Source organism: Bufo gargarizans, chromosome 3 (assembly GCF_014858855.1).
Source record: "Bufo gargarizans isolate SCDJY-AF-19 chromosome 3, ASM1485885v1, whole genome shotgun sequence".
NCBI classification, from domain to species: domain Eukaryota; kingdom Metazoa; phylum Chordata; class Amphibia; order Anura; family Bufonidae; genus Bufo; species Bufo gargarizans.
Genome location: NC_058082.1, coordinates 262,136,063 through 262,150,933, shown reverse-complemented (window position 1 = coordinate 262,150,933; position 14,871 = coordinate 262,136,063). Strand labels below are relative to the sequence as shown.

Genomic DNA, 14,871 nt, shown 5'->3' with positions numbered 1-14,871 from the left:
CAAACAGTGTTACATCACAAAAAGTGCAACACCAAATGATCAAAAAGGTGTATGTCCCACAAAATGGTACCAATAAAACCGTCACCTCATCCTGCAAAAAATTTGCCCCTACATAAGAAAATCTCAAAAAACAAAAACAAACTATAGCTCTCAGAACATGGACACATTAAAACGCTGTAAAAATAAATAAATAAATAAAAACGGTGCTAAAATTTTTTTGGTCACCTTGCCCCATAAAGGGTTATAATGAATGATCAAAACATCATATGTACCCCAAAATAGTACCAATAAAACTGTCACCTTATCCCCTAGTTTCCAAAATGGAAGTTAGGAGTTTCTACTGTAAGGGTGCATCAGGGGGGCTTCAATTGGGACATGGCATCTAAAAACCAGTCCACCAAAATCTGCCTTCCAAAAACCATATGGCGCTCCTTTCATTCTGCGCCCTGCTGTGTGCCCTTACATCAGTTTACGACTTACATGTGGGGTGTTTCTGTAAACTGCAGAATCAGGGTAATAAATATTGAGTTTTGTTTGGCTGTTAACCCTCGATGTGTTAAAGAAAAAAATGGATTAAAATAGAAAATCTGCCAAAAAAGTGAAATTTAAAAATTTGATCTCCATTTTCCTTTAATTCCTGTGGAGAGCCTAAAGGGTTAACAAAGTTTGTAAAATCAATTTTAAGTAACTTGAGGGTGTAGTTTCTACAATGGGGTCATTTATGGGGGTATCCACTATGTAAGCCCCACAAAGTGACTTCAGATCTGAACTGGTCCTTAAAAAGTGGGTTTTGGCAATTTTCTTAAAACTTTTAGGAATTGCTTCTAAAATTCTAAGTCTTCTAACGTCCTAAATAAATAAAATTACATTTCCAAAATGATGCCAACGTAAAGTAGACATATGGGGAATGTTAAGTAATAAATATTTTATGAGGTATCACTTTCAGTTTTAGGCCTCTTTCACACTTGCCTTGTCCGGATCCGGCGTGTACTCCACTTGCCGGAATTACACGCCGGATCCGGAAAAACGCAAGTGAACTGAAAGCATTTGAAGACGGATCCGTCTTCAAAATGCGTTCAGTGTTACTATGGCAGCCAGGACGCTATTAAAGTCCTGGTTGCCATAGTAGTAGTGGGGAGCGGTATACTTACAGTCCGTGCGGCTCCCGGGGCGCTCCAGAATGACGTCAGAGCGTCCCATGCGCATGGATGACGTGCCATGCAATCACGTGATCCATGCGCTTGGGGCGCCCTGACGTCACTCTGGAGCGCCCTGGGAGCCGCACGGACGGTAAGTATGCTGCTCCCCACTAAACTTTACCATGGCTGCCAGGACTTTAGCGTCCCGGCAGCCATGGTAACCATTCAGAAAAAGCTAAACGTCGTATCCGGCAATGCGCCGAAACGACGTTTAGCTTAAGGCCGGATCCGGATCAATGCCTTTCAATGGGCATTAATTCCAGATCCGGCCTTGCGGCAATTCTTCAGGATTTTTGGCCGGAGCAAAAAGCGCAGCATGCTGCGGTATTTTCTCCGGCCAAAAAACGTTCCGGTCCGGAACTGAAGACATCCTGAACGGATTTCTCTCCATTCAGAATGCATTAGGATAAAACTGATCAGGATTCTTCCGGCATAGAGCCCCGACGACGGAACTCTATGCCGGAAGAAAAGAACGCAAGTGTGAAAGAGCCCTTAAAAGCAGAGAAATTGAAATTTGGGATTTTTTTTATAAATATAGGTGAAATATATTGACTCAAATTTATGACTAGCATGAAACTACCATGAAGTACAATGTGTCACGAGAAAACAATCTCTGAATGGCTTGGATAAGTAAAAGCGTTCCAAAGCTATTACCACATAGAGTGAGATATGTCAGATTTGCAAAATTAGGCCTGGTCAGGAAGGGGGCAAATGGCCCGGATGTGAAGTGGTTAAAGGGGTTGTCTCCTGAAAAATATTCTACAGTTTTTAAACCAGCACCTGGATCTGACTACTTTTGTAATTGCATGTAATTAAAAATGTAGTATAGTCACTGAGTTATTCAATAAAATGTATCTGTATAGCGCCAACTGCTGTTCGCTTGTTGTCTTATTTCTTTGTCCGTCTCACTGAGAAGGTCGCACATGCTCAGTTTCATCTTTATACTGCTTCCTAAGCTGTGATAGGGAGAGAGCTGAGACACGCCCCCTGAGCTGCAGCAGAAAAGATACTCCCCTTGAGCTGTCAACTTGATATAATATTTAAATCTAGCATAGAAAGAGATTGCCATGTGCTATATGATGTCTGAGCTTCATTTTTTACATTAGTCATGGGATAACCCCTTTAAGGGATTAAATGTCTAACAGGTTTTGAATCATAGAAATAGACTTCAGTGACAAGTGATTATTTCCACAGGCAGCACCAAATAGGTTTTTGTTTACTGCACCACAATTGCAATATAGCCTGGGCCACTGGAGGATCCTTTGGTATTCTGGTGGGCCAATCCGACCCTAATCATTTTATTTAAAAAAAAATAGAAGAGCCCCCAGGGCACACTGGTATAGAGAGGAACATACTGGGGGAGAATTGAAAGGCTGCTCATAACAACCAATCATGTTCCAGGTCTCATTTTTCAATGTCCCTTTGGAAAATGAAAACAGCAACCTGATTGGTTGCAATTGCTTTACACTAGTTTTGAGAAATTTTTCTCACTGTGTCTGATTCAGCATGACGCATGGAATAAATTAGGTATAGATAAGCAAAATTGTTGAAAGTTCGATTTGTTGAATTTTTAACCCCTTAAGCCATGTCGTGGACTGTACTGCATTAAGCCACCATGATGAACAGGTTTGCTGTGGCAGCGTCCTGATGGTTACTATGGCAACCGGACGCCTTCAGGCATCCAGGCTTGCCATTGTATCTAAGCCTGACAGGGTCCTGCCAGAGGCCAGAGCCTGATCAGGCTTAGTGTAAGTGAGAATGCACTGCAGTACACTATACAGTGTATTGTAGAGCCATCAGACCCAGTGGTACTTCAAGAACCAAGGGTCTTTTGTTTGCCACTCTTTTGTTTACCAGAAGTTTTATTATGTAGCCTATAAATGAAAACTCACAAGTTTGGTACACAGATCATCAATTGGTACTAGCAAAATTGCAAGTGTTTTTTTCTGTAATTTAAAGACAAAGGAACAATTAAATGTCCCTCCCTTTCTATAAACACACCACACACTGGTATTGACAATTTACAAAAGTAATATAATGTGTGGCATGAAACTGCTATATTATTGAACCTATTACGGTACAACATGTCCAGTAATTTCGTTATTCATTCCGTCATGGAATTGTGTTATAGTCTGTGGTAACTGAATCCATAATGCAGTTTAGAATATACTCGAACTTCAAAAACTGAAGTTCGCTCATCCCTAGTTATAACATTTTGAATCCTCCCGTATTGATTGTGTATATTGATTTTGCATATCCAGCAGGTCTAGCGATCTTGTATATTTATCATGTGTAACAATCATGTGCATTTGATATTTTTATAGAAATCATGAATGAATTGTAACATATCACTGCTGTCTTTTGTGTACATCAGCTTGACAAAAGCCTACATACTCCCTAAGCCTGAAACGTTGCTGTACTACTGTGCACTAATTTATTTGGCTGAATAAATAAAGATTCTCATGTGAACACTGCATATTTTGGAGTGCTGTCTGAAATTGTGTATGTACAGAAACATTGGTCCTGGGGTGGAGAAGGATCTAAAAGGGACGTGCACCCAACAATAGCTTTTGGAATTGAGTGCTGTGGCCACCATTAATGTACTACTCTTTCTGTAGCTCCCATGCACTGCAATGGGGACTACAGAAACAGCAGAGACCATGCCCACTATGCTGTTTCCCGGCCACCTGCTGGTTGGCGCTGAGTTCCATCTCGCTTTAGTATTGCGAGATGGGACAAACCCTTATAGGTGGTACCTATACAAGTAAGTGCAGATTTCCACTGGATATGCTATATGTGGCCTTACCCTAAAAAGGTTATGGTTCTTGGAAGGCAGAGAGGCAAAAGAGAAAACTAGCTTTGGTGGAAGTCAAAATTCTGCTTGCTTATCGAATTGTATTCCTGATTTTGGTAGATTGTCCTAATTTGCAGACCTGTGTATGAATAATCAGAAAGGTGCACTTGGACAGTGTGTGTTAGTAGTAGCTAGAATCCCCTGCAAGCTCTTAATGACAGACAAATTAATAAAATTCTTTCTGTCCTCACTAAGGAGAGCTCACTGCATATTCCGAATTTATTACAGAGTTGAGTGAAAAATGTCTTCGTTCATTGCCCCCTAGTGGTGCCTACAGGCATGGCTGAGTTAAGGGAAGCAAAGCTCTTTCTCAAGAAACCAGAACTCTGACCCTTAAAGGAGTTCATCATATTGGTGGCCTATCTTAAGGATAACTCATCAATATGAGATCAGTGGGGATCCGACTCCCGGCACCCCCCCTAATCAGCTGTTTGCGGAAGCCGCTGCGCTCATCAGAGCTCTGGTGAGCGCCGCGGCCACCTCACAGCATACCAAGCACAGTGCATCCAATGAATGTGACGTCACTGGCTTAGGCCTCATGCACACGCACAAAGGTATTTTGTTTCCGTGTCCGTTCCGTTTTTTTGCGGATAGGATGCAGACCTATTCATTTCAATGGGTCCGCAAAAAAATGCGGACAGCACACCGTGTGCTATCCGCATCCGTATGTCCGTTCCGTAGCCCCGCAAAAAAATAAAATAATAACATGTCCTATTCTTGTCCGTTTTAGGCATTGTTAAAATGCATCCGCAGAAAAAAAAAAAACGGATGGCGTATGGATGTCATCGGTTTTTCCGACTGCAAAACACATACGATCGTGTGAATGTAGCCTTAGAAAGAGGCCTAAGCGCTCATACAGCTGATTGGCAGGGGTGCCAGGAGTCAGACCCCCACTGATCTGATATTACTACCGGTAACCTATCCTAAGGAAAGGCATCAATGTCAAAATCCTGGAAAACCTCTTTACCCCCTTAAAGAGGACCTGTCACCACTCCTGACAGGCCTGTTTTGACAGCTACTTGCAATGCCCATGTAATAACAATTCAGGGCATCTTTTCTTATGTCTGTATGTTGTGCCGTTCCTTTATTATTTCTACTAGAAGTTATTAATGAATTGCCAGCAGTCTGCAGTAAGGGTACAGAGGGGTGGTAACCAGTTGTGGAGGTGTTCCTGCACAGTCTAAGTAGTCAGTGCTGCCATTGATAGACTGTGCAGGTACAGCCCCCCCCCCCCCCAACTGCTCATTACCCCCCTATACCCTTACTGCAGACTGATAGCAAATGGCCTATAAGTCTCCTCACGCCGATTAAGGCGCTCTCCGCAAGGATAGACAGTACCCCCAAATCCTGACTTAGACTCTCACCCAATTAACCCACAACTCTCTGCTCTGCACTGATGAGGGGCAATCACCCTGCAACAGCTGTCTGCAGATGAGATGCTGGCTTATTTAATATCCAAGTCATGTCTCAAGGCTATTTAAAGGGTCGAACACTCACTTATAGGATTGCTGCCTTACATTTGGTGATATTAAAGGCACAGCTTGCTAAGAGCTCATTTGTATACTTTTCTAAACTTCTAGTAGAAGTAATAAAGGAATGGCACAACATATAATCATAAGACTAGATTTTCCACAATTGTTATTACATGGGCAATACATGAAGCTATTAAAACAGGCATGTCAGGAGATGTGACAGGTCCTCTATAATAACCTGGCCTGAAAAGAGGAACTGTCATGGGACTAAACAAAATGCAAGGTAGGTACACTTGCGTACAGCCACTGGCTTCCTGAGTATAGTGCTTTTATTATATTTGGGAGCCCCTGAGATTGGGAGCCCCTAGTATTTGGCACAATGTATGTTAATAGAGTGGAGTCTATCATATGGCTACCACATCACTTTTCTGTAAGTGGTGTCCACAGCATCTCTCTGATGCTCTGTAATACAAACACTCTCAGAGCGATGCGGAAGCTGAACGGCATCGCAAGTGACTCGAAGTTGGGACCAGTCAGTGGGACGCACATCACACCGCTAACTGGTTTTCTGAAGCTGCTTGTCCCTCTGAAGCTTCTGTGCGCTTGCAATGCCACTCAGTCCCCGAATTATGTCTTCATCCAGCCTACAATTGCGAGGCAGGGCTTCTGCATTGTTCTGAGTGGACAGATGTTAATGCACACGGCCGTAGCTGTTTTTGCGATCCGCAAATCACGGATACGGGCCAAGGGCCTGCACCCATTTGTTTCCCTCCTTCACAAATGTCCTATCCTCGTCCACAAAACAGACAAGAATAGGACATGTTCAAACTTTATGCAGGGCCGCAAAACGGACAGCAAACAGGTGTGCTGCCAGCATCTTTTGTGGCCCCATTGAGACGAATGAGTCCGCATCAGATTTTCTAAAAATGTGGATCGGATGCGGACTAAAACTATGGCCATGTGCATGAGTGACGCAGCAGACACCACCTGCAGAAAACAGATGTGGCTGCTGCCCAGAACACACTATATTAACATATAATGTGCCAATCCGCTATAAGGCCTCTTTCACATGAGCGAGTTTTCCGTCCGGGTGTAATCCATAAAGCGGACTGAATCCTGACCCATTCATTTTAATGCGTCAAGAAAAATCGCAGCATATTCTATATTCTGCATTTTTAAGGCTGGTTTCACACGTGCGTTGCGGGAACATGCGCGATTTTTCCGCGCGAGTGCAAAACATTGTAATGCGTTTTGCACGCGCGTGAGAAAAATCAGCATGTTTGGTACCCAAACCCAAACTTTTTCACAGAAGTTCGTGCTTGGGATCGGTGTTCTGTAGATTGTATTTTTTTCCCTTATAACATGGTTATAAGGGAAAATAATAGCATTCTGAATACAGAATGCACAGTACAATAGCGCTGGAGGGGTTAAAAAAAAACAAAAAAATAATTTAACTCACCTTAATCCACTTGATCGCGCAGCCGGCATCTCTTCTGTGCTGTGTGCAGGAACAGGACCTGTGGTGACGTCACTCCGGTCATCACATGATCCATCAGAATGGTAAAAGATCATGTGATGGACCATGTGATGACCGGAGTGACGTCACCACAGGTCCTGTTCCTGCACACAGCACAGAAGACAGACAGAAGAGATGCCGACAGCGCGATCAAGTGGATTAAGGTGAGTTAAATTCTTTTTTTAACCCCTCCAGTGCTATTGTACTATGCATGCTGTATTCATAATGCTATTATTTTCCCTTATAACCATGTTATAAGGGAAAATAATAATGATTGGGTCTCCATCCTGATCGTCTCCTAGCAACCGTTCGTAATAAATCACACCGCATCCGCACTTGCTTGCGGATGCTTGCGATTTTCACGCAGCCCCATTCACTTCTATGGGGCCTGCGTTGCGTGGAAAACGCACAATATAGAGCATGCTGCGATTTTCACGCAACGCACAAGTGATGCGTGAAAATCACCGCTCGTGTGCACAGCCCCATAGAAATGAATGGGTCGGGATTCAGTGCGGGTGCAATCACGCATTGCACCCGTACGGAATACTCGCCCGTGTGAAAGGGGCCTAAGGTAGCTCGGGTTCCATAGACGTGAATAGGGCTTGCGTGAAAATCGAATTGCATCTGGATAAAATTCGGATTCAATGCATTTTTCACTGGTGGTTGCTAGGGCTCATGCACATGACCATAGCCTGTTTTGCAGTCCACAAAACAAGGGATACCGGCTGTGCGTGTTCCGCATTTTGGAGAACGGAACTAGGGATCGACCGATATTGATTTTTTAGGGCCGATACCGATAATTTGTGAACTTTCAGGCCGATAGCCGATAATTTATACCGATATTCTGGGAATTTTCATTTTTGAAAAAAAAATTAAAATTCCCACAAATCTGCTGAAAATTAATGTTTATTGTTAATGTGTATTTTTATTTTTTTTTGTAAATCTTTCTTTTTCATTTATATTTAATATTTTGGTGTTTTTATTTTTATTACTTTTTTTTTTTTTTAAACTAACTTTTAGCCCCCTTAGGGACTAGAACCCTTGTCCTATTCACCCTGATAGAGATCTATCAGGGTGAATAGGAGCTCACACTGTCCCTGCTGCTCTGTGCTTTGTGCACACAGCAGCATGGAGCTTATCATGACAGCCAGGGCTTCAATAGCGTCCTGGCTGCCATGGTAACCGATCGGAGCCCCAGCATTACACTGCTGGGGCTCCGATCGGAGGAGCAGGGGAGAGGGGATCCTGTGGGGGGGCGCACTGCGACTGGGGTGGGGGGGAGGGGGGGGGCGCACCACTGCTTAATACTGGGGGGGAGGGGGGGGCGCACTGCGCCACCAATGTCTGATACTGGGGGGCTTGGGGGGGGGGGCGCACTGCGCCCCCAATGAAGCTTAATCTCTAATTTATTCATATACAGGAGGCGGGAGCTGGCTGCAGGATCACATAGCCGGCTCCCGACCTCTATGAGCAGTAGCTGCGATCCGCGGCACCTGAGGAGTTAACTACCGCAGATCGCAGCTACAGCTCATAGAGGCCGGGAGCCGGCTATGTGATCCTGCAGCTCCCGCCTCCTGTATATGAATGAATGTGAGATTAAGCTTCATTGGTGGCGCAGTGGCCATAGCTCCTCCCCTCCTCTTGTCCCCTGTCCTCCCATTGGCTGGAGCGGCAGCAGCAGCACAGGGGGAGGAGACACTGCTTCCTTCTCCCCTGTGCTGCTGCTGAGGGAACACGGAGAGCGCTGTCAGCAGCGCGATCTGTGTTCCCAGGAAGTTATCGGAATATCGGCAAAATAAATGCCGATACCGATAACGTTCAAAATCCTGAATATCGGCCGATAATATCGGTAAATCCGATAATCGGTCGATCCCTAAACGGAACATCCTGCACTCTACAGAACAACCTGAGTGCTGAGAACCCAACAGACTGCTAAAACAGGAGAAGGGCTGTATCTCCTCGCTGGTGAAGACAGAAATTGAGCCGACCTCATGTACCCTTTAATATGTCACTATGAAATATATATATGATATTACTTTACGATTTTTATAATTTTAACTGTCTTGCTGCAGTTTGCCCCCCAAAAAACTAGAACTCAGACAACCACTTTAATTAACTGATCCCAGCCTGGGGCTCAGTAAGGCCTCAGGCACACAAACGTATTTTCTTTCCGTGTCCGTTCCGTTTTTTTGCGGAGTGTATATGGAACCATTCATTTCAATGGGTCCGCAAAAAAAATGGAAGTTACTCCGTGTGCATTCCATTTCCGTATTTCCATTCTGCAAAACAATAGAACATGTCCTATTATTGTCCGCATTACGGACAAGGATAGTACTGTCCTATAAAGGGCCAGCTGTTCCGTTCCGCAAAATACGGAATGCACACGGATGTCATCTGCATTTTTTGCGGATCCATTTTTTGCGGACCGCAAAATACATACGGTAGTGTGCATGAGCCCTAAGGCTGAGTTTACATCTCCGTCAAGAAGAACCAACAGGCTGTTCCAACTCAGATCTCACAGGATCCGGCATTGCCAAATTCTCTACCCCACCACCAGATCCCCATTGACTGTAACGAGGTCCGGTGGTGATCCAGCTGCTTTCTAGCATAAATACCGGGTTTCAGACAGACAAAAACTGTTGCATGCAGCAGTTTTTTGTCTCTCCGAATGCCATTTGTGCTGGATCAGGCGGCGGATCCCCTTCATGTAAATGTGAACGAAGCCTAAGGGTACGGCCACATAGAGCTTTTCAGACAAAGTTTTGTGGTAGATCTGCGTGCTGAATTTTTAGCCAAAGCCAAAAGTGGATCCACTAGGAAAGAGAAGTATAAAGCCTTTCATTTATATTTCCAATTCCTTTTCAATCCACTTCTGGCTTTGGCTGAAAATCCTACTAGCAGATCTGCCTCAAAACCTCGTCCAAAAATCTGTATGGCCGTACCCTAAGGGCTGTTTCACATGAGCGAGTCCATTGCGGGAATCACGTTCCGTGTGCGAGTGTGATCCTCCGTTCTGGACTTGCAGCAGCGCACGGCATTATCATGATTTCTAATGCTATGTGCCTCTGCTTGACCTTATTGCTACAGAATCATACTGACAGCCTTGTGTCACTATAATTCTGTAGGAGTAAGGTCAAGCAGAGGCACACAGCATTAGAAATCAGTATAAGGGTCCATTCACACGTCCTGTTTTTTTTCATCCTGAAAAACGGTCCGTTTTTTGCGGATCCGTTGTTCCTGAAAATGTTTCCGTATGTCATCCGTTTTTTGCGGATCCGCAAAAAACGGAAACATGTATACATTTCAATAATCAAATAAAGTTGTTTGGATTTCTTTGAAAAAAAATTGAAAAAAAAAATAAAAAAATAAAAAAAAATAATTGGTTATGTGTTTCCAGGAACGGAATCCGCAAAAAACGGATGACATACGGAATGACATCCGAATGTCATCCGTTTTTTGCGGATCCATTGACTTTGTATTGTACCAGGATCCGATTTTTCAGGACAAGAATAGGACATGTTTTATATTTAAACGGACATGCGGAACGGAACAACGGAAACGGACAGCACACATTGTGCTGTCCGATTTTTTCCAGGACCCATTGAAAATGAATGGGTCCAGATCTGGTCCTGATCTGTTCCTGAAAAAACGGAACAGATCAGGAAAGAAAAAACGGACGTGTGAATGGACCCTAACGCCGTGTGCTCCTGTAGGTCCAGAATGGAGGATCACGCTCACACACGGAGTGCGATTCCCGCAATGGACTTGCTCGTGTGAAAGGGGCCTAAGAGTATATCTACATCGTATGGTTGACGGTGCAGTAAAACATGCAATTGTTAGGCTAGTTTCACACTTGCGGCAGGGAGATCCAGCAGGCTGGTCCGGTAGAGAACAGCCTGCCCGAGTCCTCAGAATCTGGCCGGATACGACCACCTTCCTGCCTGACCCAGACATGTCCTATCTTTCACGGTATCTGGTGGATCGCGCAGGGTTCATGCGTCCGGTGCCTGTGTTTTGAGGACCTGCGGTTGTGTGAATGGGACCTTAGCATTTTTGGTAGTGTTTTTTTGCTGCTGTGTAGTGTTCAGCGAACTTGTGTTTTAAGTTCGGCGTCTAAAGTTCGGGTTATCGACCACGGACCATAACGGAATTTAGAATCCATAACGCGATTCTTCGATAACCTGAACTTTAGACGCCGAACTTAAAACAGAAGTTCGCTCAACACTACTGATGTGGTGTCTGAATGCATTTTATTCAGAAACCACAGCAATAAAAAAATAATAACTGTATCAAGGCGTTTTTAAGTGTAGGTTTTGTCGGCGCAGTCAAAAATGACCCATTTCAGTACATCATGGACAGAATACAAATCGGAATAATCAGCTGCGGCTTCTGCTTTGTATGCTGCAGATCTTCCTATTTTCATTCAGTTTTCTCCTGCACGCACAGCTATGTGCCATAGGTATGATGGCATGCCTTCCTATTCACATCAATGGGCAGCAGCAAAGACACAACCTGTCAGCCTATATACCTGGCTCATCCAGAACTATATCCGCTCTGTATTGTCTACTTATCGCACATTGTCCATTGACAGTGCAGCCGGATACACGAGAAGCTGCACACAGCTCTGCCAGTAGCAGTAAGGAGCGCTCCGGCACCTGGTGCGCATGTGCGGTGACCCCGGAAGTGGCTGTGCTGACACGTGTGGCACAGAGCAGCATGGTTGTGCAGAGTGTCTCAGGCATGGACGGCGGGGAAGCTGCAGCTAAGAAGAAGAACCACCCGAAGAAGGATGCGGCAGTGCGCAGTGTCTTGCAGCAGAACAGGCAGTTCCTGGACTTCTTCTGGGACATTGCGAAGCTGGATCAGGATGTCAGACTGGCAGCCACTGAGAACCTCATCCAGTACCTGAAGTCCAGCGACAAGGTAGGTCTCTGCTCAAATGTGAAAGAGAATCTGAGAGAGCTCCTTAAAGGGGGTTCCCACTTTGTAAAGTGCAGGTATATCGCTAGGCTATCTCAGAGGGGGTCATACCTGAGGGTCCGCAGCACTGATTAGCAATGCTTACACAGTGAGGCCCCAGTCTGGAGTTTCCAGGATCTCTGCCACCTGATTCTTAAGATCAGATGAGGTCCTAGAGGTCGGTGCCCCACTGATCATAAGGTGATGACAAGAGATGAGCGAATCGATCAATTCAGAAATTCAGAAATTCTCCAAAAAAAACAAACAGGAAATTCAGTATTACATTTTTTTTTAATTCAATCATGTGAAGAATTTTGAATGATTCACTCATCTCTAGTGATGACATATTCTACCAATATGCCAGTGCTTTACAACATGGGAGTGCCCCATCATCTTAGGTTACTTTGAGACCTTTCACCAGAATAAAACTTCTAAACTAACTATACAGACATGTAGAGCGGCGCCCAGGGACCCCCCTGCACTTACTGGTATACCTGGGCGCCGCTCCGTTCTCCTGGTATAGCCTCCGGTATCTTTACAGTTAGGCTCCACCCAGGGGAACCTGCCGGCGTCTCATTCTCCCATGCTGTAGCGCTGGCCAATCACAGCGCTCAGCTCATAGCCTGAGAGGCTTTTTTCTCTCTCAGGCTATGAGCTGAGCGCTGCGAATGGCCAGCGCTGCAGCATGGGAGAATGAGAATCTGGCAGGTTCCTCTGGGTGGAGCCTAACTATGAAGATACCGGAGGCTATACCAGGAGAACGGAGCAGCGCCCAGGTATAACAGTAAGTGCAGGGGGGTCCCTGGGCGCCGCTCTCCATGTCTGTATAGAAGTTATTTTCTGGTGAAATGTTCTCTTTAAAGGGGTTATACTTGCGCTACTCCCCAGCAACCGCGTCGCTCCTGATGCCTGCATGGCCGCCTCTCCCCGTGGTGCCAATAGCAAGCATCACAGGTGACGCCGGATGTTTTAATCTGCAGGATAGGCAGATGCGTCGGCAACCTTGAGGGGAGGGCCCGGGCATTGTGGGGAGGGAATTATAGGGGTTGGATAGCCCCTTTAATACACCCATACTGTCTCATTTTGAAATCATGAGGTTGATTGATCAGGAGTCAATGTCTGCATTGTACAATCTATTTCATAGTAGGGGTGTCACAATACCAAAATTTTGATTTGATTTCGATACCATAAAAAAGTATTGCGATACTTGATACCATTTGTTACCGCGCAAAAAAAATAAAGCACCAAAAAAGCCATGTGCATTCCACATTTGTTATGTAAAGTCCGGCCCATAATCGGACGATCCGATCCTATTTTTGGGGGAGACAAGGTGACTATAAAATGGCGACTCGTGCAGTTTTTATTTTTATTATTTTTCTGTTACTGCGCTCACTGCATAGGAGACCTTTTCTAATATTTTAATAGTTTGGAATTTCGGGATGTGGCGATATGAAAAATATTTATTTATTGTGTGTGTATATATATGTTAAATTGGGAAAGAGGGTGATTTATACTTTTTCTTTAATAACTATTTTAGGGGCCAGAACCTAGGATCTCTTCATCCCTGGTCTTATTCACCCTGATAGATCTCTATTAGGGTGAATAGGATCTCGCACTCTCCCTGTGCATAGTGCACACAGCAGCAGGAGGTTACCATGGCAGCCAGGACTTCAGTAGCGTCCTGGCTGCCATGGTAAATGATCGGAGACCCAGGATTACACTGCTGGGGCTCCTATCAGAAGCTGCCACTGCCACCAATGAGAGGAGGGGACCCTGTGGCCACTGCCAGCAATGAGAAGGAGGAGAGAAGTGGACTCTGTGGCCACTGCCACCAATGATTTAATACTGGGGTGGGATTGGGACGCACAGCGCCACCAATGATTTAATACTGGGGGGGGGGGGAACCTGTCACTGGGATTTTGTGTATGGAGCTGAGGACATGGGTTGCTAGATGGCCGCTAGCACATCCGCAATACCCAGTCCCCATAGCTCTGTGTGCTTTTATTGTGTAAAAAAAACGATTTGATACATATGCAAATTACCCTGAGATGAGTCCTGTCCCTGACTCATCTCACGTACAGGACTCATCTCAGGTTGATTTGCATATGGATCAAATCAGTTTTTTTTTACACAATAAAAGCACACAGAGCTATGGGGACTGGGTATTGCGGATGTGCTAGCGGCGATCTAGCAGCCCATGTCCTCAGCTCTATACCCAAAATCCCGGTGACGGGTTCCCTTTAAGGACCAGGCCATTTTTTGCAAATCTAACGTCGCCTTATGTGGTGATAACTTTAAAACGCTTTTACTTAGGCCTCTTTCATGCGACCGTATAGCTTTTTCAGTGTTTTGTGGTCAGTTTTTCATGGATCAGTTGTTCCATTTTTTTGTTTCCGTTTTTCCGTATATGGCGTATACAGTAATTGCATAGAAAAAATTGGGCTGGACATAACATTTTCAATAGATGGTTCCGCAAAAACGGAATGGATACGGAAGACACACAGATGCATTTCCACATGTGTTCAGTTTTTTTGCGGACCCATTGACTTGAATGGAGCCATGGAACGTGATTTGCGGGCAATAATAGGACATGTTCTATCCTTCAATGGAACGGAAATACAGAAACGGGATGCATACGTAGTACATTCGTTTTTTTTTGCGGAACCATTGAAGTTAAGGGTTTCGTATATGGAACGCAAAAAAACGGCCCGTAAACGGGGTAAAATAAAACAGTCGTGTGAAAGAGGCCTTATCCAGGCTATTCTGAGATTGTTTTATTGTCACATATTGTACTTTATGACAGTGGTAAATTTGAGTCAAAATGTTTCATTTTTATTTATAAATAAAGACCAAAGTTACCCCAAAATTTTC

The 14,871-nt window shown here is 44.6% G+C and overlaps 1 protein-coding gene across 1 annotated transcript in view; it reads left to right on the top strand.

Moving 5' to 3' along the window:
- The first annotated feature begins 11,726 nt into the window (after positions 1-11,726).
- The window catches only part of MYBBP1A (MYB binding protein 1a), an 85,356-nt gene continuing 82,211 nt past the window's right edge, over positions 11,727-14,871 (top strand). Inside the window, exon 1 of the mRNA XM_044285210.1 lies at positions 11,727-11,964. Coding sequence (XP_044141145.1) covers positions 11,758-11,964 — 207 coding nt within the window. The 5' untranslated portion in view covers positions 11,727-11,757. The remainder of the gene's footprint in view (positions 11,965-14,871) is intronic.